This window comes from Peromyscus eremicus, chromosome X (assembly GCF_949786415.1).
Source record: "Peromyscus eremicus chromosome X, PerEre_H2_v1, whole genome shotgun sequence".
NCBI lineage: Eukaryota > Metazoa > Chordata > Mammalia > Rodentia > Cricetidae > Peromyscus > Peromyscus eremicus.
In genome coordinates this window covers 10944988-10971987 of record NC_081439.1, presented here as the reverse complement: position 1 = coordinate 10971987, position 27000 = coordinate 10944988, and the positions used below count along the sequence as shown (strand labels likewise).

Genomic DNA, 27000 nt, shown 5'->3' with positions numbered 1-27000 from the left:
GAGTGAGGATCCTTTCTTGGAATGTTAACATGTGAATGACCATGGGGGAAAGAAGGAGAGAAGTTCTGAGTCATTTCAGTGGCCAAATATATGTAATCAATTCTAAGAAGTGATTGGAGTAAACAATTCACTAGAAACTAGAAGAACAAGGGGGCATATAAGCAGATACTCTCTCCAAAGAAAATTAGTATTAGAGAGAACATTTAGTTTAAATACTGAGGAAAGCCTGAAGGGGATGTGTTGGAGTCTCAGCATGGAAGGATACAATCTAAATTCATGAAGATGTTAAAGGAAATGCGGAATTCCAATACCAAAGTTTTGTGCCTACTAAAAACCCAAATTTACTCTCTTTTGGTCACAAGGTAATGTCTTCTACACTGGAAAGACAAAGCTCTGGGTAACATGCAGGCTACTAGTTAAGAGCACAGGCATTGGGGTCAGGCTGTCCTTGATTTACCTCTGTATCATCTTGGGCAAGTTAGTGGACCACATTGCAGTTCAAATACAAGGCATAAAAACTTCATGCCCTTGTTTTGATGAAGAACTGATAAAAGCAAGACATATGCAGGAGGGTCAGGAGTTCAAATTCATCCTTAGCCTCACAGATAATTTGAGGCCAACTTTAGCTACCTCATACCATGTGTCAACAAAAATGAGGTGTGGGGGAAAGAGAGCTGAGGGAGAGTTTAAGGAAAGAGGAAGGGGAAGGAGAAATAGAAGGCAAGGGCAAGAGAAAGGAATGGGAAGAAGAGAAGGAAGAGAGTAACGAAAAGAAGAAATGTCACAGGAAAAATACCCAAAGATACTATCAAATAAATGCATATTCTTTTCATCATGATTCATGTTTCTGAAGGACTTCTGCTCACTGTGGAAAGCCGAGACCTTAAATGGTAAACAAGGAGTGAAAAGAATTTTAAGATAATAACATTATCTTGAAGTAAAAACATTACATCTAGAATAACGTGTACTATTACAAAAGAGGGCTCTGCATCATAAATAAGGAGTGAAAAGAACTTTAAGATAATGACATTATCTTGAAGATAAAAACATTGCATCTGGAATAATGTGTACTATTACAAAGGAGGGCTCTGCATTGTGCATTTCCCGAGATTTCACAGGCAGCAGAAACCCTTGGCCTAGTTTCCATGACAAACATCGGAATGCGTGGTTTCCCGTAACTGTTCTGTTTTGTGCACTCTGTACGCCTCTTCCCTCGCCTCCCCCATTCCTGCTTTCCCTCCACTGCCCTTAAATGGGGACCCACACAGTGCAGATCACACATAATAGTCCTCAGTTTGCAAAGCTCAGCCCAGGTCTGTTTGAGTCTAAGTCATGTCAGTCTTTGAGCTGAACACATTTATGGTTGTACCTTCCTTTCAGCTTTACTTACGGTGGGGCGTGTTGCCTTAGGCATGGTCAGGAACACTTCTGGGCCACTCAGACTGTTTACCACCGAGCTACGGTTAGCTACCTGCTGTGTAGCACGGAATCAGTTCCAGTTTCATATGTGAGTTAATCATGTCATTGTGATGCCCAGACAAAGAACGTCAGGATGACAGGCCGTAGGAAAGAGAACCAAAGACTCCTCTTCCTGGCTGGTAACTGGGATACTATTTCTTGTGTAATGTCGATGTGACTGAAGTCACTTTAGGGTAGGGAGAAATGTGGAACAGCTGTAGCTAGAGATTTCCTGCCTGGCCCACAGTCAGGACAAATCTCTCTCACCCGCCAGTCCCACAGCCGCTCAGACCCAAACAAGTAAACACAGAGACTTATATTGCTTACAAACTTTATGGCCATAGCAGGCTTCTTGCTACTGTTCTTATATCTTAAATTAATCCATTTCTATAAATCTATACCTTGCCACGTGGCTCGTGGCTTACCGGCATCTTCACATGCTGCTTGTCATGGTGGCAGCTGGCAGTGTCTCCCTGACTCAGCCTTCCACTTCCCAGAATTCTCTTCTCTGCTTGTCCTGCCTATCCTTCCTGCCTGGCTACTGGCCAATCAGTGTTTTATTTACTAACCAATCAGAGCAACATATTTGACATACAGAACATCCCACAGCAGAACAGCTCTTATGATTGTATTCACAGAATAACTAGCATGAGAGAGGCATCCGCAGAATTGTGCCAAAGCATCATTGCCTAAGGCTGATAAGCAGATGTACTGGCATTGACAGTGCAAATACCCTCTTCAAATTCAACTGGTTGCTCAAAATTCAATTTAGCTGAGGCTTAGTGTAAATTTTCCCCCTCAAGAAACCTTCATCCCATGAACTTTTGTTGATCTGATTGCTACTACCCTTTTTAGAATGATCAGAAAAATAAGATTTGCAGGCTCTTCAGTGACCATATTCTTCAGGGACAGCAAGGCATTTTGACATTACTACAGCTTGATGACTTAAGCAGGGCTGCTCAGACCAGGAATATATTTGATACATTTTGTCTTTCCTGACCACCATCCTGGGGGATTGCCCAGCCAATAGCTCATAGGGAGGTATTCTATGATTTTCACTGTGATTGTCATATAATAACTCATATTTTCTTGGAGTGGCATTGTCTATCCATGCAAGCTAATTCAGTTAAAGTCTTTTTTTATTTGTTTTTAGTTGTATCATGTAATTTGATTACTAAGTAGTGCATTTCCATAACATGTTATTGTACGTCCTTAGTTTTGGTTAACTCATCTACACTTGTGAACATTATCTGGAGTCAAAACCAGTCTCTGTCTAGGTTTGGCACATTCTACTGAAGCTGTTGCAAGATGGTTCCAGTATTGCCAATAAATGTTACTCTGGTTCAGGTCTGCTCCCCACCCTGGGTCCACAGCTTCTACTGAAGCCACTTTCAAATGCAGAATTTCCCACATGCTTGTGGGCTTAACCCAGAGTCATAGGCTTTGTTTTTAAGACATCAGAAAGTGGGTTACATAAGAAGACAAAGTTGAAAAGACACCAGCAAGAGGAACATGTCACTTGGAAATGTGAAACATGAGGTAGGAACTGCAGCTCTCAAAAGATTGTAATCAAAAATTTTAAATTGGAGAGTTGGGCCATTTCAGTATGGTCCAATAACTTTTGTCAACCTAGTATGGCTATTGCCCCCAAAACACAAATGATAGTACTTCAACATGAAATGTAACTCTGTGGAGGTGGCGATTGTTAGTGAAATATCATTAGCAAAGTGAATGTAGTAAAAACAAGTTCTCATGAGATCTGTATTCAAAGGTTATATACTTAATTACACAGAATACATTGGAATCATACTCCCACCAATGGAGACTGCTTTTAAAACACATTTTCAGTTTTCGAATATAGTCCGACCTATGCAGGTTAACATTTATGTTTCTGAGTAAGCAGTGCCTGTTGGTGAGGGCTGCAACAGAGCGGCCTTAAATGACTATCATGGTGCTCAGTCACTAGTAACTTCTTTGAACATGTCATATTTTCTACGTTGTTTATAAATTGTATTTTTTGCATAACTAAGTTTTGAAGCAATGGAGACTAATGAACTAAAAATACTATCATCTTAAACACACTCACTTGTTTTGCATGATCTCTTTTAAGATGTTGTCATTCTAACTGATGTAACAATCTTGACATTTTATGCCAGGAAACATCAAATAAAATGGACCCAAAGAACCAAAAAAGAAATGTATTGGCAAAATACGATTATGTCAGCAATCTTTTGCTTAACCTTTGTGGCTAAACCCAGTAAAATACACTTTCCTTGGAGAAAGTATGAGTGTTTTTCTATGCTGTCCTTACTCTCAGTGGTATTGGTTGTCAATAAGGAAACAGGAGTAGTTTTTATTTTATTCAGATATTTATAACAAATATCAGATATCAAGAGAATTCTCTTAAGTACAGAGTTTTGGAAAAGGGGAAATTTATGAGAGCCAGACAAATAATTGTATTAGTGTATGCTATTATTTTCAAATTTCATATACATTGTTAGCATTATTATTGTTTTTGGTACACCATAGAGAAATACTGAGTAATGTGGTTATTTCTCTCTTTATTTGAGAAAATGTAAAATAATGGGGTTATCTAGGAGGACAAGGACTGAAATCTGGCATTATAGTCTTTTTGTGTCACATTTCTACATTGACATCAAGTGTACAAGGGATGATGACTTATTTACTTAGAAATCTTGAAGTGCAAAAGGTAAAACTGAAACTATGGTAGAAAAACTTGCACTGATTCATCCAATGAGTGAAACAAAGATATTAGTTCCCAGTTCTGGGAGGAGCTAGGAACTGGTATTCTTCATTGCTTGCCACCACAGGTGTATAGCAGGAGTCAAGATAAATTCAGCACTGGGAGGATGTACAAACCACAAATCGAATTGGGTATGTTTCAGTATCTAGTGATACTTAGGCCATTTGCTGCTGAGCCCTTAGCAGTGAAACAGACTATAGAGTCTTCTTTTCAGTCTATTGCTACATTAGATAAGGAAACTTTTCTGTTTGTAATATGCAATGGCTTTTTGTAAGAATAGTGATTATGGCACCATTCATTCAACAAATATTTTCACTATGAAAAGGTATTTCAACATTGTGACAGCTATTCTTAGTTGTCAACTTGACTATATCTGGAATGAACTACAATCCAGAAATCATAAGAGGGCACACTTGTCATGCAGATCTTGAGGCAAGAAGATAACATGCCTTTGATCTGGATCTTGAGGCTGGAAGATACATGCTTTTAATCCAGATCTTGAGGTGGGAAGGCACACCTTTAATCTGGGCCACACCTTCTGCTGGAAGCCTATACAAGGACAATGGAAGAAAGAAGCTTTTGTTCTTTGCCTGCTTGCCCTCACCTTGTCAGCACATCCATTCCTTCACTGGCATTTGAACCTACTTCTTCAGGATTCCAGCATATACTGAAGACCAGCTGAGACACTCAGCCTCATGGGACTGAGCAGCTACTAGATTCTTGGACTTTCCATTCACAGCTAGCCATTTTTGGACTGCAGTCTGCAGAGAGAGAGAGAGAGAGAGAGAGAGAGAGAGAGAGAGAGAGAGAGAGAGAGAGAGAGAGAGAAAACCTTGATTAATACAAACACACATGTAAAAACTGAAAGATGCTAGAAAAGCCAGTCTTGTTTAATGTTTTACATAAAGGAAAACCTGAAATTTTTCTTAATTATTTAATTATTATTATTATTATTTCTCACTTACCAGTAGTTCTTTATATTTGCTTTTACAAGTATGAGATAGGCTGAATTTGAAATCACTACAGTGGTTTCTACCATTGCCCTCCAGTTTCTTCTGCATCTGCCTTCCAATTTCTGGGATAACAGACATGAGACACCATGATCCTTATGGTGGTTTGAATAAGAATGACCCCCATAGTATCATAGATTTGAATGCTTGGTCACCAGGGAGTGGCACTATTTGAAAGTATTAGGAGCCAGGCGGTGGTGGCGCACGCCTTTAATCCCAGCACTCGGGAGGCAGAGCCAGGCGGATTTCTGTGAGTTCGAGGCCAGCCTGGACTACCAAGTGAGTCCCAGGAAAGGCGCAAAGCTACACAGAGAAACCCTGTCTCAAAAAAACAAAAAAAGGGGCTGGAGAGATGGCTCAGAGGTTAAGAGGCCCTGTTCTTCCAGAGGTCCTGAGTTCAATTCCCAGCAACCACATGGTGGCTCACAACCATCTGTAATGAGATCTGATGCCCTCTTCTGGTGTGCAGGCATACATGCTGTATACTAAATAAATAAATAAATCTTTAAAAAAAAACAAACAAAAAAACCAAAAAAAAAAAAAAGAAAGTATTAGGAGGTGTGGCCTTGTTGGAGTAGGTGTAGCCTTGTTGAAGGAAGTATGTTACTGGGAGTGGGCTTTGAAGGTTTCAAAAGCCCAAACCAGACCCAGTGGCTCTTTCTTCTTGTTGCCTTCAGATCTCTCAGCCACTACCATGATGAAAATGGACTGAACATCTGAAACTGTAAGCAAGCCCCAATTAAATGCTTTCTTTTATAAGAGTTGCAGTGGTCATGATATCTTTTCACTACAATAGACCACTGGCTAAGACAATCCTCATGTGATTTTTTTAAAAATATAAGAGTAAGTGTCAATTTTAAATTATATTGTGTTCCAGTCAAGAAGAAAAGTCATGGTTGCAACAACTCTTATGAAAGCAAGCACAAATTCTTCACAATTATTAACTGAGTTTATTGTAGTCACTTTAAGATTATATTATAGAAAGTATATTGACTGACTATGAAAATAGTTTTCAACTGGATTAAGAAATTACATTTTCTTTGGTGAGTGTATGTCTATGAAGTCCTTTATTTTAAGATAGTCATGCCCTAATGGTTATGATAAATGCTTTAAATTGACCAATTGGGATTATATCCTACTTAAAAGAAACAACAGATCATTTGTTTTAGTTGTAATTAATGAACTAAGTACAAAAATACAGTATTAGCCTTCTTAAAAGATCACTTAATTTAATACTTGCACATATACTCATAATAAAGACAAAACTAGACTCTTAGCTGGGCGGTGGTAATGCACACCTTTAATCACAGCACTCGGGAGGCAGAGTCAGTCAGAACTCTGTGAGTTCAAGGCCAGCCTGGGCTTCAGAGTGAGTTCCAGGACAGGTACCAAAACTACACAGAGAAACCTGTCTTGAAAAACCAATAAATAAATAAATAAATAAATAAAAAATAAATAAATAAATAAATAAATAAATACTCTGAAAGCTAATTTCATTAACTTTATTCATTTCATGATTAACAAGGCTTATTTCATAGCAGTGGCAATTGAAAGAGTGTTGGAGGACACTGAATCACCATGAATATACTACCCATAGAAAGGCATCAAAGTGTCTGTTTTCTCAGCTACCCTCTATATTAATGAAAAAAACTTTCAGATTTATTATTGAAAAACTATTTTAAAATCCTATATAGAAGTTAACATCACCACACAGTTGCCTGGTTTAATGATGTCACTGAGTACTGATGATCCTTCACCCTAACCCTTGACCCTATCTTCATAGGGTCAGGTAAATACTAGCTGAGGGAAGTGATGAGACCAGTCATTCAAATAAAGTTTTATGATATTAAGTTTACCTAAGGAAAGCAAACAGCAGAATGTTGAGAGAAATAACATTGTGGAGATATTCAGAGAATATAAAGAATATAAATATAAAGAATCAGAGAAATAAAGTATCCAGAGGATTTAGCCTAAAACTTTGGAGTTTATTCAGAGTCCTTTAAAACGTATAGCGTAGGTCAGTCAGGGCCCACCAGGCCCCCTTGCTATGGAAATCAGCACTCTTGACCCTCCCCTCCCCCCGTATAAGCCCTGGCGCTGAAATGACGTCATCACCAGGCGCCAACACTCAATTCGAGGCCTTTCGGCTGAGCTCTGGCGGGGGTCTTCTTCTCTTCTGAGGGACTCAGGGGCAGCGTGTTCTCGCCCTGCCCATCTGAGTAGGTACAGGAGCTGCTGAGACTGTTGTGTTCAAGCGCCTGCCATGGCTGAAGCGTCCTCGCAAGTGCAACAGAACTATGACCATGACTGCGAGGACGCTGTCAACACCCATATCCAGCAGCAGCTCCAAGCCTCCTTTGTGTACTTGTCTATGGCCTCCTGCTTTGACGGTGATGACGTGGCCCTGGAGAACTTAAAGCGTTTCTTCCTGAGCAAGTCACAGAAATGCAAGACCAGTGCCGAGATGTTTATGTTCCTGCAGAATAAGTGTGGAGGCAGCATCGTCCTTCATGACATCCCAAGACCGGACCGCGACAGTTGGCATGGGGGCATCCACGCCATGGAGTGTGCCCTCCACATGGAGATGACCATCAACCAGAGCCTGCTGAACCTGCATGAATTGGCCAAGGGAAAAGGCAGCACCTACCTCTGCGACTTCCTAGAGAATCACTGTCTGGGTGAGCAGGTCCAAGTTCTGAAGGAGCTGAGCAGCAGTCTGAGCAATCTGCGCCAGATGGAGGATCCAGAGAATGGCTTGGCTGAATACCTCTTGGACAAGCTCAGCCTGTCCTAAAGCCTCAAGTGGACTGAACTGGGGTGTCCCCACTGCCATGGGATTTTCCTCTGGCCATTACACCTGATGTTCATGTTGCTTTTGAAGCAAGTTCACTTATTTTCTCTTTTTGATTGACTGTTGTTTGAAATAAATTTGTTTTCAGCAAAATTAAAGTATCAAGTTGATGTGTAAACTCTTATCATTAGGGACTGTGTGAAAGTGTTGCAGCTCGGAAGGGAAAATGCTTCCTCAACAGAAGTGTTACAGCTCTGCTCCGTGCGGGGAAGGTCTCCCCGATGCAAGTGTTAGAATTCTGAAGGGAAAGGTATCCTGGCAATGGGGAACCAAGCACACCGAACAACAAACCTCCCACGAGATTTATCGGGAGGGAAAAAAACCAGGAGAGTGGCCGCCTCTAATCAGGGAAGAAGCAGCAGGGAACTGAAGAAAAGAAGGCAAAATTTATATAGAGTATTTTGGGGTGAGGGAGAGGGGTGGAGCTTTCCAGCGTGGCCTGGAATTGGGATTTTTTTTTTTTTTTTTTTTTTTTTTTTTGTGGCTGGATCTTGGCATAGTGATTGGTGGGATTCTGTTGCTTGGCCCTGGTCTTGGGCTTGGGGTGAAGTCAGGGGGAGGGTGTTTTCCTTTGCCCTGGTCTTGGGATCAAATTGTAGTAAGAGTGTTCTTTCCTTGGTCCCTTTACTCTACACTGAGTGTGGCTTAATTTTTATAGTGCTTGCCTAGTATTCAGAAAACCCTGGAATGCGTCCCAACCATGGCGATAAACTAGGGGTGGTGATACACACTTGAAATCACAGCACCGTGGAGCTGGAGGCAGGAAAACCAAAAGTTGAATGTACCCTCTGCTTTACAGCAAGGTGGAGGCCCTCTGAGCTACATGAGACTGTTTCATAAACAAACAAAAAAAATCCTCTCACCTTGAAAAAAAAATGAACGTGGATCTCATGGAAATTTTAAGATTGATATTTAGGAGTATCTCTCCATAGTCATCTCCCATTATTTTGCAGCTTTGACTATCCAGAAGGGTGGAGGGGAAAGGCAATCCTTTAGTCCCTGGAAATGTTCAAATTACCCTTTTGTTATCATCTGTGTGAGCACAAGGCTTGTGGTGTGATTGTGATAGGTTGAGTCATCTGGAGCACCTTTCTTTGTTTATGGTAACTATATAAGCATCTGGTGTCACTGAGGTAGAAGATAAGGAAATGAGATAGGGAAGTGTTTAAAATAAAAGGTCGAGGCCGCCAGGTTCTAGGCGGTCGCGCTGGGGCCACTCCGAAGGGGCTAAGCCGACCGCAGCTTCAGCCATGGTTGCGCCCGCCATGTTGTGCGCCCTGCTCAAGAACAAGACCTTTCTCTACAGAGTCCCCATGTTGTTGGTTGTCGGAGGTTCCTTTGGTCTTCGGAAATCTTCACAAATCCGGTATGATGCTGTGACGATTAAGGTTGATCCTGAATTAGAAAAAAAAAAAATTGAAAGCGAATAAAATAACTTTAGAGTCAGAATATGAGAAAATAAAGGACGCCACTTTTGAAGACTGGAAGAATATTCGAGGCCCAAGGCCCTGGGAAGATCCTGAACTCCTCCAAGGACGAAACCCAGAAGCTTTTAAGCCTAAGGCAGCCTGACTGTGCTCAGTTTTTCAATAAAATGATCTCAACTGGACCTGTACTCCACTAGGAAGATTCTAGATCTGTGCAAACCTGGATGTGAGTAATGTGATGGCTGAAAATTTTGATTAAAAAGTCAAATATAAATCTATAAAGACTTTCCAATCAGTCTACTTGCAAATGAAAGTAGCAATGTTGAACACACACACACACACACACGCAGTAAAAATGTGACTACTGTTATCATAACGTGCCACAAATCCTTTTTTTCTATCAGCCACTAGTGCATCTGCCTTGTTTTGGTTTTTGTTGAAAATCATTGGCTTGAATCCAAATTTTCCCAATAAAATTGTGACTTTATGTTAAACCTATAAATAAATGATCATAATCTAAAAAAAAAACAAAAATAAAAATAAAATAAAACGTCCCAGGTTTCAGGTGGGTAACTTACTGACTGTACTTTCCTAGCCTGTGAGTTTCATCATTCTATCAAATGCTTCTCCCAGAATATTTTTTTAAAAAGGACTATTTTATGTTGTTTGTGGCTATTGTTAAAGGTGATGAATCTCTGACTTCTTTCTTAGCCCATTTATCCTTTGTATATAGGAGAGCTACTGATCTTTCTGAGTTAATCTTGTATCCTGCCACATTACTGAAGGAGTTTATCAGCTGTAGGAGTTCCTTGATAGAATTTTTGGGGTCACTTATGTATACTATCATATCATCTGCAAATAATGAAAGTTTGACTTCCTCCTTTCCAATTTGTATCCCCTTGATCTTCTTTTGTTGTCTTATTGCTCTAGCTAGAACTTCAAGTACTATATTGAATAGATATGGAGAGAGTGGACAGCCTTTTCTTGATCCTGATTTTAGTGGAATCGCTTTGAGTTTCTCTCATTTAGTTTGATGTTGGCTGTTGGCTTGCTGTATATTGCCTTTATTATGTTTAGGTATGATACTTGTATTCCTGATCTCTCCAAGACCTTTATCATGAAGGGGTGTTGGATTTTATGGAAGACGTTTTCAGCATCTAATGAGATGATTATGTGGTTTTTTTATTTCAGTTTATGTATATGGTGGATTACATTTACAGATTTTTATATGTTGAACCATCTCTGCATCTCTGGGATGAAGCCTACTTGACCATGGTGGATGGTTTTTCTAATGTGTTCTTGGATTCAGTTTGCCAGTATTTTATTGAATATTTTTGCATCAATGTTCATGAGGGAGATTAGTCTGTAGTTCTCTTTCTTTGTTGCATCTTTGTGTGGTTTGGGTATCAGGGTAACTGTATCCTCGTAAAAATAGTTTGTCAATGTTCCTTCTGTTTTTATTGTGTGGAACAATTTGAGGAGTATTGGTATTAGCTCTTCTTTGAAATTCTGGTAGAATTCTGTGCTGAAACCATCTGGCACTGGGATTTTTTTTGGTTGGGAGACTTTCAATGACTGTTTCTATTTCCTTAGGGGTTATGGGTTTATTGATATTGTTTATCTGGTCTTGATTTAATTTTGGTATGTGGTCACAATCCAGAAAATTGTCCATTTTTTTTTTTTTACATTTTCTGATTTCATGGGGTATAGGTTTTCAAAGTATGACCCAATGATTCTCTGGATTTCCCCAGTGTCTGTTGTTATGCCCCCCTTTTCATTTCTGATTTTTTAATTTGGATATTCTCTCTCTGCCTTTTGGGTAGTTTGGATAAGGGTTTGTCTATCTTGTTTATTTTCTTGAAAAAAACCAACTCTTTGTTTCATTGATTCTTTGTATTGTTCTCTTTGTTTCTCTTTTATTGATTTCAGCTCTCAATTTGATTATTTCCTAGCATTTATTCCTCCTAAGTGAGTTTGCTTCTTTTTCTTCTAGAGCTTTCTGGTGTGCTGTTAAGTCACTAGTGTGAGATTTCTCCATGTTCTTTATGTAGCCACTTAGTGCTATGAACTTTTCTCTTAGCACTGCTTTCATAGTGTCCCATAAGTTTGGGTATGTTGTGCATTCATTTTCATTGAATTCTAGGATGTCTTTAATTTCTTTATTTCTTCCTTGACCCAGTGGTGATTCAGTTGAGCATTGTTCAATTTCCATGAGTTTGTAGGCTTTCTGCCATTACTGTTGTTGAATTCTAACTTTAAGCCATGGTGATCTGATAAGATAAAGGGGGTTAATTTTTTTGTATCTGTAGAGGTTTGCTTTGTCACTGAGTATGTGGTCAGTTTTAGAGAAGATTCCATGAGGTGCTGAGAAGAAGGTATATTCTTTTGTATTTGGATATAATGTTCTGTAGATGTCTGTTAAGTCCATTTGAGTCATAACATCTGTTAGTTCCCTTATTTCTCTGTTAAGTTTTTGTCTAGCAGACCTGTCCAATGGTGAGAGTGGGTTGTTGAAATCTCCCACTATTAGTGTGTGGTGGTTTGATGTGTGATTTAAGCTTTAGTAATGTTTCTTTTACAAATGGGGGTGCTCTTGTATTTGGGACATAAATGTTCAGAATTGAGACTTCATCTTGATGGATTTTTCCTGTGATGAATATGAAATGTCCTTCTCCCTCTCTTTTGATTGATTTTAGTTTGAAGTCTGTTTTGTTAGATATTAGGTTAGCTACACCAGCTTGTTTCTTAGGACCATTTGATTGGAAAATCTCTTCCAGACTCTTTACACTGAGGTGATGTCTGTCTTTGAGGTTGAGATGTGTTTCTTGTATGCAGCAGAAAGATGGATCCTGTTTTCATATGCATTCTGTTAGCCTGTGTCTTTTTATAGGTGAATTGAGTCCATTGATCTTAGGAGATATTAATGACCAGTGATATACCCAAGGAATGCTCAATCATACCACAAGGTCACTTGCTCAACTATGTTCATAGCAGCATTATTCGTAATAGCCAGAACCTGGAAACAACCTAGATGCCCCTCAATGGAAGAATGGATAAGGAAAATGTGGTACATTTACATAATGGAGTATTACTCAGTGGTAAAAAAACCAATGACATCATGAAATTTGTAGGCAAATGGATAGAACTAGGAAGAATCATCCTGAGTGAGGTAACCCAGACCCAGAAAGACAAACACAGTATGTAAGTACTCTTAAATGGATATTAGACGCAAAGCAAAGGATATTCAGGCCACAATCCACAAGGTAAAATGGAGGACCCTAAGAGGGACACACATGGAGGGCCCTAGGAAGGGAAAATAGTTAAGATCTCCTGGGTAAACTTGGAGGGGTGTAGAAGAGAAGAGATGGGAGATGGGAACAGGAGGGACTGAGATGGCAGAGTGGAGGGAGGGATGAGGAGGGAGAGCAATGAAAGAGGTATCTTAGTAGAGGGAGCCATTGTGGGGTTAGGGAGAAACCTGGTGCTACTGGTGTTAGGGAAATCCCCAGGAATCCACAAGGATGAAATCAACTAAGACTCCTAGCAATAATGTAAAGGGTGTCTGAACTTACCCTCCCTATAATCAGATTAGTGACTGCCCTAGTTGTCATCATAGAACCAACATCCAGTAACTGATGGAAGCAGATGCAGTGATCCACAACCAAGCACTGGGCTGAGCTCCTAGACTTCAGTGGAAGAGAGGGAGGAGGGATCATAGGAGCAGATGAGGTCAAGATCATGATGGGGAAAACCACAGAGACAGCTGACCCAAGCTGGTGGGAGCTCATGGAGTCTGGCCTGTCAGCCAGGGAACATGCATGGGACTGAATTAGGCCTCTGAATGTGGGTGGCAGTTATGTGGCTAGATCAGTTTGGGGAGCCCCTAGCAGTGGGACCAGGGCTTATCCTGGGTGCATGAAATGGCTTTTTGGAACCCGTTCCCTGCTCGAGGGATTCCTTGCTCATCCTTGACACAGGGGGGAGGGGCTTGGTCCTGCCTCAACTTAGTGTGCCGGATTTTGTTGACTCCCCAAGGGAGGCCTCACCCTTTCTGAGGAGGGGATGGAGGTGGGATGGGGGAAGGTGGGGGGCAGGAGAAGAGGATGAAGGGGAAACTGGGATTGGTATGTAAAATGAAAAGGGCCTTTTAAAAAAAAATAAATAAATGCATTTTCAAATGTATCCAAAGATTTAGTATCATATATAAATGTTACTGTTTCTTGATTCCAGGTAGCAAAAAAAAAATTTGTAGAAGTTATGACAGAGAACCCACTTGACTGGGTCACCCTGTCCTATAATGAAAATGAAGCAGATCTTTAGCTTAGCTTCCCCATAGCCACAGGTGACATATTGAGGTCACTGGAGAGCAGGGAGAGACCCATATCACCTTCACAATACATCCATTTCTAATTTTCCTGAATACAACATTGTGCCCATTGGAATGATATGATATTAAGATACATACAAGGGCTGATACAACATGAGGCTGTGAACAAAAGTTTAAAGAGCCTAGAGTGTTAAAGCCCATGAGGCACATGCTTTGAACTGAGTAGAGGTGAGCAGAGTGAAGTTCATGGACTTTAGTAATTGTGATCCAGGGGTCTTGAGATGAGGGGTGGTCATCTAGGCAATCTGCTGATAGTCTGCAGGATGAACAAATGGTTTCCAGGAAAAGCAGAAGATCAACACATGAGACAAGCAACGGCAGCAGGCCCCAGGACATTGAAAGTGATGGGAAGAATGGTGAAGCACTGGACACACACAGAGAAAAGAGCATGAAAATGACAAGCTATTAGGACATAAGAAATGCCACCATCAAGAGGATGGGAGGAGCTCCCTGAGCTAGGAGTCCCCTAGGGGTCTCTGGGTCAGGTGCTTACTAGACTTCCAGGGCATTCCACTTTTCAGACTCCCCACTCTTCTTCCTGATTCATCCGATTTCTGCCTGTTAGAAATTTGTAACAACTGAAATGTCCTGGAGGAGGATGACACAACCCTAGTGACTGCTCTTAAAGGAGTCATCCCTGCTTTCCTAATGGATCAGCCTAAGATCACTTGACCCTCCTCCATTACGCAGTCTCAGGAATCAACACGGTCTGCCAACAGGTTTAACACTGATAATTTCTCTGCCTACTTACTGCTGTGGGGGTGATTTTAGGGTGTTAAACAGAGAGAAAGGGACTCTTAGGGGTAGGCCATTAGGGCCTACCTAGAGAGCTGCTCTAGAACTCAGTTGGCATAGGGCAGCTATTTGATGATGGTGTGCTACACAGATGAAGTAACTTATAAATAGTAAGATCACTAGAATAAGTATAATCCCTATGGAAAACATGATAACAAAACAGTTGGGCAACTTTGTCCTCATTACAGGAGAATGGGTAAGGAAATTGAAGGGACTCTGGCTAGCCTAGGCCTGGGAAACATGGCTCTGGCAGGTGTAGCATGAATCTTAAAGAGCCTTGTTAATAAAATCAAACCTGAGGCCAGGTATTGGGGTGAATGCTGGAAGATTAGAGAAGCAGAACAAGCCACAGCTACCTCACCTCACCAGTTCCTCAGCTGATCCTGTTTCCTCAGACTGGAAGCTTCTGAGTCCTCATCAAATGGCTCTCAGCTGAAGTGCTGCTCAAAAGCCTCAAAGCTTAACCAGCCAAAAGATTCTAGTTTCTGGTCCTCATGCCTTATATATCTTTCTGCTTTCTGCCACCACTCCCTGGGATTAAAGGCTCACTTTCTGGGATTAAAGGCCTGAGTCACCATGCCTGGCTGTTTCCAATGTGGCCTTGAACTCACAGAGATCCAGATGGATTTCTGCCTCTGGAATGCTAGGATTAAAGGCATGTGCTACCATTGCCTAACCTCTATGTTTAATATTGTGGCTGTTCTGTCTCTGACCCCAGATAAGTTTATTAGAGTGCACAATATTTCGGGGAACACAATACCACCACAGGCAGGCCTTGCCCTTCTCCCCCATTCCCTCTGCCTTGCTACAAACCATTAGATTACATTCTTAAAGCTAGCCACCAAGGTCTATTCCCTTATTTGGGCATGTCCTCCTCCTGAGGCTGACTCCCAAAGTCCAGCTAGCAAAGTATTGACATCCAGCAACAAAAAGCTCCCTTTGGCTCATTTAATTTACATGCCTAATTAAAATTAAATACCTCATTCAAATATGGGTATAGCTGTTGGTATTTTACTCTTTATAATCTTTGGGGGGCTTGCCACCCAGCTCCTAAATAAATCACACACAAAGTCTTATTACTTATGAATACCTGGCCTTAGCTTGGCTTGTTTCTAGCCAGCTTTCCATAACTTAAATTTCCCATCTACCTTTTGCCTCTGGTCTTTTTCCTTTTCTTACTTCTGTATATTTTACTTTCACTCTTACTCCGTGGCTGGCTGGCTCCTAGTGTCCTCCTCTCCTTGTTCTCTCGTTCCTTTCTTTCTTTCTCCCTGATTTTTTCCTTCTATTTGTTCTCTCTGCCTGCCAGCCCCACCTATCCTTTCTCCTGCCTTGCTATTGGCCATTCAGTTCTTTATTAGACCATCAGGTGTTTTAGACAGGCACAGTAACACAGTTTCACAGAGTTAAACAAATGCAACATAAAAGGATGCATCATTAAACAAATGTTCCACAGCATAAACAAATGTAACACATCTTAAAATAATATTCTGCAACACATGGGGGGGGTTCCCCTTTTACCTTTATAAACTGACATTTGCCTATGGGCCACGTCTGTCTTCTCTGTATCTAGAAGCAGTCCTTTGTGCTCACCCCCCCATGACAAATACCCCTTCCTCCTCTCCCTTGTTCATTTCCCATTTTCCCTCATCCTCTATCTCGTGTCTTATTTGTGGTCCTTTGTCCCTCTGGGGCAAATAAATCTCCCTTGTGTTGAGAACTTGGTCTTGGGGTGTCTTATGCTGATACCAGTCCTTTCAGAAACCATAAAAAAAAAACCTCACTGCAGCCTTTGTCCTAAGTGTCAACAAGGCATATGGTTTCCTTGATGCCCTTTTTCCATTTCAGGTGCACACCATAGAGCTTCAAAACTGGTCTAGAATACTGTCCTCACATTCAAGGAGGTCAGAGCTAAGTCAGGGGAATCACATACATGTGCAAGCAGCACACAGAGCCATGCTGTGCTGTGCAGGGCCATGTGGGTGAAGACAGAGGAAATCAGGAGATGACAAGGAATGCAGCTTGGGCCAGGGAACTATAAGCACCACTAGATGAACACAACTGTTTGGAAGTACAAAGAAATTTAAGAAAGGAACTAATACTTGATGGCACATTAAATATTGTCTAGGGGAGGGAGAGCTTTAATGATGAATAATAAACACAAGTAAGTATTTAACATGTGCGGGGTGTTTACCCACCAACCCCACAGTTCCCCAGAGTTTTCTTGAGTGAGAGCAGGAGGGACTATTAGATAGAAGGATTTAGATTGTGGAGATAAACAGATAGAAAATATAGGATAGTCTCAAGAGGGCCTGGAACCTATTCCAACAGGCCCTGACTATCTCTGCCGTAAGGCATTTATAGAAACACCAAGGGTGGAGCAAAAGACCTCCCCCCAGCACAGCCAAGTGCAGACCATCTCAGACACCTGCACTCAGGCCCGTGGTCCAATCATCCTCTCTATGCAGACCTGCTGGGTAAAGCCACGAGGAACCTGAAAAAGGTCTCCCACAGGTTCCCCCTCCCTTTTTTTTTTTTGGTTTTTCAAGACAGGGTTTCTCTGTGTAGTTTTGGTGCCTGTCCTGGATCTTGCTCTATAGACCAGGCTGGCCTCGAACTCACAGAGATCCCCCTGGCTCTGCCTTCCGAGTGCTGGGATTAAAGGCGTGCACCACCGCTGCCCGGCAAGGTCCCCCTTTCTTAATATTTAAAAAATAACTTGTTATTAAGAGATCACAGCAATCTCCATAGCTGTTGTACCTCCCAGTATGGGAGTAGAGGATGATAAAGATGGCATTTCTTTTTTTGGATTGGGTCTAAGGTGACTACAGCAGTCTTTAGCTGCATCAAGCCCTTTCTAACTCAAAAACTCTTAATGCAATTGCAAACTTAAGGAATCCCTTAGCTTCATCATTACCATTAACAGGTTAACATAAATATTGCTATACATAGTCACAATTCTCCCAGTCTTACAACTCAAAGCAAACTCTTAACAGAACCATTTGAATTAACATAAATGGTGCTATATGTAGTTAACAATTTTCTCAGTCTTACAACTTTTAAGTCTTAATAGAACCATTTGAATTTTCTTACTAACAGAACATAGGAAAAACTTCTGATGTTTTTACGTCAAACTTAAATATTTCCTTAACTTCACAAAACCAGGGTATTAATACCAATTGGTTAACATAATTTCTGCAAACATACATTCAACCTTAATTCACTCATAACTTTATTAGAAAGATTCTCTTAACTAGACAGGAAGTACATACATCATTTCTAAAGTTCAGAGCTTATAGACAGCTTTGATATTCTGAAAGTTCTTGATAGATTGAAACAAGAGTACAATTCTTTAACGGCTCTCTCTTAACTCTGGGATTTAGTGACTTCTGTTGCTATACATTTCAGATGTTTTATAACAACTCTATTAAGAGCTATGTCAGTTTACAGCAAATCCAAAAGAAAGAAAAGAGAAGAGAAGAAAAACCTTGTAAGGAATATTCTGTTTCTGAATTGCTTAGCTAGCAACTCAACAATTTTCCAACAGGAGAAGATAGTTGTCTAAATTGGAGTGGGGTTCCAGACCTGCAGCCCCGTCTGAAAACATTGCTGAAACTGAGTTACAATTGTCTCAAACTCGTCAGCAGTCTGGAGGCCTCCTTATACTCCTACTATCCCCAGACTGCAAGATGGAACCTTAATATCAAGAACACTGTTTTAGCTGTTTTTACACTCAAACTGATACAATTTTCCCCCTTCTTCATTTTTTAAAGCTGTGTTTGCCTTGAGTTCTTTAACAATTCTGATGTTTCTGATAGGTTTTTATTAGCCTAATGTTTTCAACAAAACTGCTGCTATTCAAAGGAGTAAAGAACACAGATGTTCTTTCATGAAACATATCCTTCATTAGCTTACTCTGAGGAAGAGCATTTTCATGATTTAGTATTTTCACTTCATTAGCTTTAACCCCTGATGCTATTGTTAGCAGTTGTGATATTTAGCATTGATTTCTTATAAGGAATTTTCAGGTGTGAAGCAACTACTTTTAAGACAGATTTTCTGAAGTTTGTTCCCATCTATAAAGCAGTCATTTCTTTTTGAATGTCTGTTTCCTTGTCTCATTAGATTTGCAAAGGAATCACTCATTGCAGGTTGTTTGTTCAAAAGGCAAAGAACTTTTTCATTTTCACATAAGTTTCTTCATATCTAAAACACTGTTCAGTGTATAAACCTCTTTCTCTTGCTTGCTTAAGGATTTGAAAGTGGCTTGTTTGCTCTTATAGGTAGCTTTTTGTCATCCAACTAACATAAAAACTTTGCACAGCTATTAGGGTAAATAAGGCATTTTCTCAAGGAGCTGGTAAAGCCAAAAAGTGGCATAGCTCCGAGTTTCATATTCTTACAGTCTTTCCTTGGAATATTCAAGAAACTCTAGATGATTTTCCTCCTTATTCTTTTAAAAGCTGTATTTTAAGTTTACTATGAATGTATTTTTGAGCTGGCAAAAGTCTCAGAGCAATTTTGCCATCTTTAGCAACAAAAACTACCTTTCCCAGAATGCATTTCTCTTATATCAGCCCTTTGTTGAAAGCTACTTTATGGACTCCATTTCCCATAGTTCTTTTCAGGTCTGAGAGTCGACTTCTGGTTGTCTTTTACTGGGTTTACTTTCAAAGTTCTTGCTTTTGCAATGGGAGATTTGAACCAAGTATTTTAAGTTTTCAATTATGGGAGATTGAGAGATTTCTGCTCTCTTTTACTGGGCTTGCTTTCAAAATTTTCGCCCAGGAGGTTTGAACCAAGTGTTTTATGTTTTCTGTTACAGGACATAGGGAGATTTCTGTACTCGGAAAGCTGGCCTCAACAGATGTCTCTCCTTTATCTGACACTGGCCCCAAATTAGAACTGCACCTGCCTCCTGAGCGTGCACTTAAGGTGTCTTTAGTCCCTGTTCATGGCGCCATTCTGCGGGGTGTTTACCCACCAACCCCACAGTTCCCCAGAGTTTTCTTGAGAGCAGGAGGAACTATTAGAAGGATTTAGAGTGTGGAGATAAACAGAAAATCAGAATAGCCTCGAGAAGGCTTAAAACCTATTCCAACGGCCCCTGGCTGTCTGTACCCTAGGGTATTTATAGAAATGCCAAGGGGTGGAACAAAAGGCCTCCCCCCAGCACAGCCAAGTGCAGACCATCTCAGACACCTGTACTCAGGCCCGTGGTCCTAATCATCCTCTCTATGCAGACCTGCTGGGTAAAGCCACGAGGAACCTGAAAACGGGGCTCCCACAAACATGCACTTTTGCATATGAATATTGTATTCCAATGCTTTCAAAAGAGCACTCAGGAGTAGCTTCCACAAGCTTCTCTTGTCAACACATTGTGTACTTGCAGATCTTCATCTTTTTGTAAATCCAGAGAAGTAATGCGATCTACAGGAGGAAAGAGCCATGCAGCATATGTCCCTCTTTGGCAGTTATCAGCTGCATGTCTTCATGCAAGTTACCATCTTTCCTTTGCTTTGTTTCCTCACTAGGATGTGCTCATGGTTAGGATGGCTTAACTCCTGGAATGCCCACAGAAGATGGTCTGGCTATTAGTGAAATGCTCTTACATAGGTAAGGGTAAAAGTACTACTCTTCTATTGCTTATGAGCGAACTTTATTTTCTGAATTGTCTGAACCTACCAATAGAGGTACTATGTTATCATTTGCCTAGGATAAAGGAATGGAGTACTATGAATGGGAATATAATTTGAAAGAACATGAAAAGTTTTTTTTTCCATTCTGTGTGGGAAAAACTAAATGTTTTCCTGATAAAATTTTCATTTACACTCTGTCACCTGTTTTCTGCTGATAATTTAGTTTTCTATGCAAACTTTTAATTTCATGCAATCCCATTTGTCAGTTGGGTGGAGGAAGGGGTCAACAGGAGGAGTAAAGCATAATTGGATAGGTGAATAGGAGATGAAGATGAACAGAAGCACAGTATTATAAAAATGGCACAATGAAACACATTACTTTGCTTGTTAATTAAAATAAAACTAATTAAAGATTAGAAACAAAAAAAATTTCAAGTTAAAGCCATGGTCGTGAAATCCTTGCTTTGTTATGAGAGAGAACCCTTATTTAGCTTCCCCAGGCTCTGGCTTAGTATGCCAGAACTTATCCCTTGTGTCTGCAATCCCCTCCCTTCTCAGTGAATGGGGTCACTCCTTCAGCCTGTATGCCTGAGACAGGCTAGAGGGTGGGAGAAGCATGAGAAAGTTCAAGACTGTTGTAGAATATAAAGACATAAACATTGGAAGGACGTTTGATCACAGTGTCACCACAAAAGTCCTTTTTTGTATAGCTTTTAGATAGGTTTATCTGATGAAAGACCATCATACTTTTTTTATTTAAGAAATTTCTGTTCATTTTACATACTAACCACAGTTTCCCCTCTCATCCTTCCTCCCACTCCCCCCAGCCTCCCCTCCATCCCCTCCTCCAAAAGGGTAAGGCCTCCCATGGGGAGTCAGCAAAGCCTGGTACATTCTTTGGAGACAGGTCCAAGCCCCTCCGGGACCATCATACTTTTAAGACAGAGATAGGCCCATGCCTGGGAAACCTTGTGCAACTTTGGTGCTCATGTCCACTGTCAAGGACACTGGATTACTCGGTCTTAGGTGTTGTCACCAACAACACTTTTTGAAGCTCAAATCCTCAGCCAGCTAAGGTTAACGGGATACACAGTCCATGAGCTCCTGTATAAAACAGCGTTTCCCCAGTACTCGGGACACTTTCTGTGAACACGAGTGAGAAAAGAAGGGAAGGAATTGCTGCTCTTAGCATAAATGCCTTTCCTGTCTGCACAGAAGAAAAATGCTATCCAAAAGCTAGATCTTGGCTGAGCTAATATTTCCAGATTCATTGACTTCCCAGAGAAATAGGTTTGGAACAGCCCTGTCCATTCTGACAGAGATTATAAATGAAAGCCACCGTGGGAACTTCTAAATGTCCTAATGAATAACTAGAAAGAGGGAAAACAGATTTTAATACATTTCATTTAGTCCAAAGTATTCCAAATCTCATCATTTCAATGGGTCATCAATGTAAAAATAAGAATAATTTGTATTCACTTTTGTGGTACATCTTCAAAACCTGGTGTGGGGGAAGGGCCTATGGAGCCAGGTGCTAGTAAAGCTGCCCTCCCCCACCGCACCCCGGGAAAGTGTAGAGGGTGGAACCCAAGTTGTGTACAAAAAATATGATTGGAGCTTCAGGTCAAGAAAGATGATGTCAGTACACGACTCCCTCATAGACAACACTGCAAATACTGTAGACTAGGTGTGTGATTGGGTAACCTTTAAGCTGATGTCCCAATGGGGCATTTGCACCCCCCCATCTTGTTTTCTTTATGCTTTGAAAGGAGCTTGTTGTTTTTAAATCAATGAGTCCTTGCCTGACTTGGCTCCCTGCTGCGGTTGATTGTCTCCTGGGGAGGCGGCGGGTTGGGGGGGGAGGCTGGGGAAGCAGGGAGCAGCCCACTTACCTTTCCTCAGTTCCAGGTCTCCCTTTTTGGGGGACCTAAGTTCCCGGTGGGCAGGCCCCCACAACCTGGTGTGAGTTCTGTGCTTACAGACATATTAATTTCACGTGTTCTGTGATAGCACCATTACTAGGTGTCACACTGAGGTAGACGTCATGATATTACTTATCAGCATTAAATGCTAAGATATTTTAACATGAAGGGAAGTGTATTTAGTCTCCTTGGTAACATGTTTATGTTATTAGGCATGAAAGCATTTGTCAGAGAATATGCTATTTTCAACTTGTATCTCCAGTTCAGTTTATCAGGTCACACATACCTTAGTAGCATCAGAAAAATGATTCACACTTCCTGTTGCATACTAGTCTTTGTTCATGCAAAGCATCTTTCTTTTGAGGGTATTCACTTACAGTCCTTGGCCATGGGATAATAAGTACTCACTGTCTCCCTAATCAGAAATAAATGTTAATATTCAACCCACTCAAAAGGTTAGTTTGGGGGCTGATGCAGTGGCTCAGAGTTAAGAGTAATTATTGCTTCTGCAAGGACCCAATTTCAATTTCCAGCAGCCACATGGTGGCTCACAAAGAGCCGTAACTCCAATTTCAGGGGATGCAATGTCCTTTTCCCATCAAAGTGGGCAAAGTCAGGAAGAATTGCTCTATTTGCCATCAATCTGTGTGCCTTCCATTGTATCATTTTGAAAGTCATCTTTTAAAAGATGTTAAATGTGTTTCTTTTATGTGTATGAGTGTTTTGCCTGTATGTATGTATGTATGTGTACCATATCAATGGCTGGTGCCCAGAGGAGTATTTTTGTTGTTTCAGTTTCCGTGGTGATACTTAACTAGGATTACCAAAGAAGCAAAATATCAGTGTCTCTAGTACACATACATGTACCTGCCCCACCACACCTGCTTGCAGATACTAAGTAACTTCCATTGATTACCACCGTAAGCCTATGAAGAAGAAAATTACTCTGAAACAAAAATTTAAGATTTTCTCTGAAGTTTGGAAAGGAAATATAACAATGTCAATATAGCTATAAATATAGTGATGCCAATTTCCTACCTGAGACAGATCCAAGCAAACCAAAGAAAGGCTGTGGAAATCTCCAGAGCTTAGTGTTTTAGAGCTTGGCAAATAATGTGGTTCCTAAGAATATATGGTCAAATGTTGCAGAGAGTTCCTCTATTTCATGTTTTCCTCATATTCCTGTATATTTACATATCGGCCCCCAGATCTTAGCACAACTGACTCCATGATGGAGGTGCTATTTAGCTTGTAAAACTCAGCACATAGACAGCACCACTGACCAAAATGAAAACAAAGACCTAATCCATCAAAGTCCACAGTTCTGAGAAAGTCTCTAAATGTATCAATCTTGCTTTTTGGCTTCTGTAGTTCTGCTTCTGGCTCACTGTTCTTGTTAACTGGAGTATGTCAACCCAGGACATGGATTGTGTGTGTGTGTGTGTGTGTGTGTGTGTGTGTGTGTGTGTGTGTGTGTGTGCTTAAAAACTCACCCTGAGAAACCTCTGGGCTACACTGGGATCCCAAACACCCAGTATAGTTGCTGGCCTAATAAAGACTTTCTGTTGGCTTAGACCTATGTCTGAGCAATCTTCTCTGGTGAATACCCCACAACATTTCTGGAGGTCCCACTGAGATTCCAGAGACCAGACCTCAAGACACTGGGGTCTCGGAGCCCCTCAAATGAGGAAGAGTGTGGTGGTCAGGGGACTCCCAGGGGGTGAACAACCTGAGATGTTCCAGGTCCCCAGAGCTCCCTTTGATCAATCACTGCCTAATGCTTCAGAGGGGTCTGACACCTCTACCTCCAAAGGAAACAAATTAGAAAGTCGCCTGGTCTGTCACCTCCAGAGTCTGGTTAAGACGCCTTCTGTTTGGACACATAGGAGAGAGGTTGGACATGGCTGCTGATCCAGTGTCTGAGGATCTATGTAAGATGTCACTGGATCCCTCTGTCTGTTTAAGTGTATGAATGTGTGGTGGCCACCCATGGTGTTTTTACTCTGTGTGTGTGTGTGTGTGTGTGTGTGTGTGTGTGTGTGTGTGTGTGTTTCTGCCACTTTTGTTTCCCTGTACTGACCAGTGACTTTCTCTGGTGTGAGACCCTCCCTCCACATGGTTTAAGACATGTGCCCCCTCCTGTTGGGGACCCAAATCCTTTTGGCTTTGCCTGGTCACCCAGAGAACCCCCCAAATCCTCCACCTGTCCCACTCCAGGAGCAGAGGGCTTGCTTGTTTTGTTGCTTGACCCCTGCTGACAGACAGGGTTGGAGCCTGTGTGGAGGGGGAGGGACCGGGCCTCTCATCCAGGGCCCCTGCCACCTGAGCAGAGTGCACACAGGGAGGGGAAACAGTTCCCCCAGGTGAGCATTCCCTCAGCTCTGTGCCTGCTTTGAGGAACCCCAGGGGAGGGGGAAAGGTCCCCTGGGGTGAGCAGGAAGGAAAAGAGGAAGTTCCACTGTCTTCTCTTTCAAGATTTATGTCTATTTTTCGATCAATGATCTGTAAACCCCACCATTCTCTGAAAGAAAAATTAAAACAGCAGCAGCAGCAACAACAACAACAACAACAACAACAACAACAAAACAAACAGCCCCTGGGCTGGCCAGGTGGGCAGGGTGTTGCCGCCAGGGAACACAGCTTGGGCAGAAGGAATTTTCCCTTCTGTCCAATACCGACCATGGAGACTTAAAGCAATATTCACCAGGTCCCTTTTAAAAGATTAAAGACAGCTGCTGAAAGTATTTCCTTCATCTCCCAGTCAGCCCCAGATATTAAAATAAGTTACAAAAGTTAAAAAATTCAAGGTATAAGCAGGCCCCAGTTGCCTGAGGTAGTTCAAAGATGTTTAACAGCAGAGAACGGATTGGGACAAGGCGTTTTGCCTAAACTGAAACTCACCATCACCTTCTCTGATGATGAGACGCGGTTAGACTTACAGATAGCCAGCAAAATTTTGGTGTTCCACCCTCTGTCAGAGGATAATCTCCTACTGATAGTTGTGCCTCCAATCAAAAGATACAATTGGGCTTTCTCTCAGACTGACAACAAAGATTCCCGGGGTGTGGGCAGAAACCAAACCCCCCAGGAGTGGCCCAACACCAAGTTCCTACCAGTTCAGCTACCCCGTCCACATTAAACAGTACCCAATGGCCCTGGACACAAAAGGGAAATTGCAGTCCATGTTGCCTGGCTTGAAGAGACAGGCATCCTGGTGCCCTGTCAGTCACCCTGGAGTACAGCTCTCCCACCTGTGAAAAGACCTGGGACCCCTGATTCTCATGAGTCTGGTTCTTCTAGAGAAACAGGTGTACACTGTCTTGGATCTGAAAGATGCATTCTTCAGCTTCCCATTGGCAGAAGTGAGTCAATGTTAATCCCATCGGTTGTGAATAAGACCACTACCACAGTTTAAAGCCAAATTTGAAGCAAGCTTTAATTAAATACTGGCCAGGTTGATGTACTCTCTGGCTAAGTCCATCTCTGGTTTCCAAGAAAATGGCCCCAAACCACATTTTGCAGGGGCTTAAAAAGGCAAAATCCATAATTTACCACATTTCCCCCAAGGTCCAATCAGGGGCAAGCATACATCCTGATGTACTTCTTGCCTACATGCCTCTTGCCTATATCCAATCAAGGTCAAGGGTACATCCTGACATATTTCCTGCCCACATACTTCCTGCCCACATGTGATCAAGCACATCCCGTGCAGATGGGCCAAACAGATTTGTTTAGGGGAGTGAAGACATGTGGCTTGTTATCTCCCATAAACAATAGCCGCCAGAATTTCAGGAACTATCTGTCCTTGGGCAAGGGGCTTGCAGATCAGAGGCATTTTTGTTTCATGGATCTCTTTCTTAGGCATGGTAATTAGGAGTTAAAATTTGGCTCTCACATTAACCCATCTTTGTTTGTAAATGGACAGGCCCAGAGGGAGGTCACAGTGGACAACATACCTTGACCAGGTTGTCCCAGGATTTAAAGACACTAAATGCAGACTTCCTGCCCTTCTGTCAGAGGTTTCCTGGAAAAACAGATTATAAAAGGGCCACTGAGGGACTGCTGCAAGAGTTACAGACCTTGGATAACAGAATGTCAGCTAAGAAAGCCCAACTTTGTAGACGGCTACCTATCTTGGCTACCACCTGGAGGGGGATAAAAGGAGCCTGTCCCAGAGTAGGGTGGCTGCCATCCTCAGATCCCAACTCCAAAGACTAAGAGACAGGTTCCAGAGTTCCTAGGTGCAGCTGGATATTGCTGCCTCTGGGTACCAGAGTTTGTGGAAACAGCAAGGCCTCTATACACCAGCACAAAGTGTGTGTGTGTGGGCTACTGAGCCCCTAATCTGGATTGAGACTAAACAAAAGACAAAGGGGGTTTAACCCAAACTTTGGGGTCATGGAAATGCCCCGTGACAAACCTGTCCAAAGAACTGGACCCTGTGGCGCAGGATGACCACCTGTGTAAGATTTGTGGCAGTTACTGCTGGTTCAATGAAAGACGGCCAACAAGTTAACTCTGGGTCAAGATCTCATACTCAGCACCCCACAACACAGTTTAGACCTCCCCCCCCCCCCCGGAGCAACAGAATGCTGGCAGGCCCTACTCCAGTGTCAGGTTTACAAAACTCACCACCATCAATCCTGCCACCGCCTTGTGTGGTGACGCAGGGGCTCATCCATGAGTGTCAGGAGATGAGAGATGAAACCAGGTCTGGGGGGGCTGCAGTAGAAACATATCTCACCAG

At 41.8% G+C, this 27000-nt stretch overlaps 1 protein-coding gene and 1 pseudogene across 1 annotated transcript; both read left to right on the top strand.

The window, feature by feature from the left end:
• Positions 1 to 7360: 7360 nt before the first annotated feature.
• LOC131899658 (ferritin heavy polypeptide-like 17E) lies at positions 7361 to 8117 on the top strand. The gene has a single exon (XM_059251150.1). The coding sequence runs from the start codon at positions 7496 to 7498 to the stop codon at positions 8024 to 8026; it is 531 nt and encodes a 176-aa protein (XP_059107133.1). The 5' UTR covers positions 7361 to 7495; the 3' UTR covers positions 8027 to 8117.
• Positions 8118 to 9333: 1216 nt separating this feature from the next.
• On the top strand, positions 9334 to 9721 carry LOC131899974 (cytochrome c oxidase assembly protein COX16 homolog, mitochondrial-like; annotated as a pseudogene).
• The last annotated feature ends 17279 nt before the right edge of the window (positions 9722 to 27000 follow it).

What these genes read in the sequence shown, in the direction of transcription:
- LOC131899658 (XM_059251150.1), top strand. Translation starts at nt 7,496, where the DNA reads ATGGCTGAAGCGTCCTCGCAAGTGCAACAGAACTATGACCATGACTGC.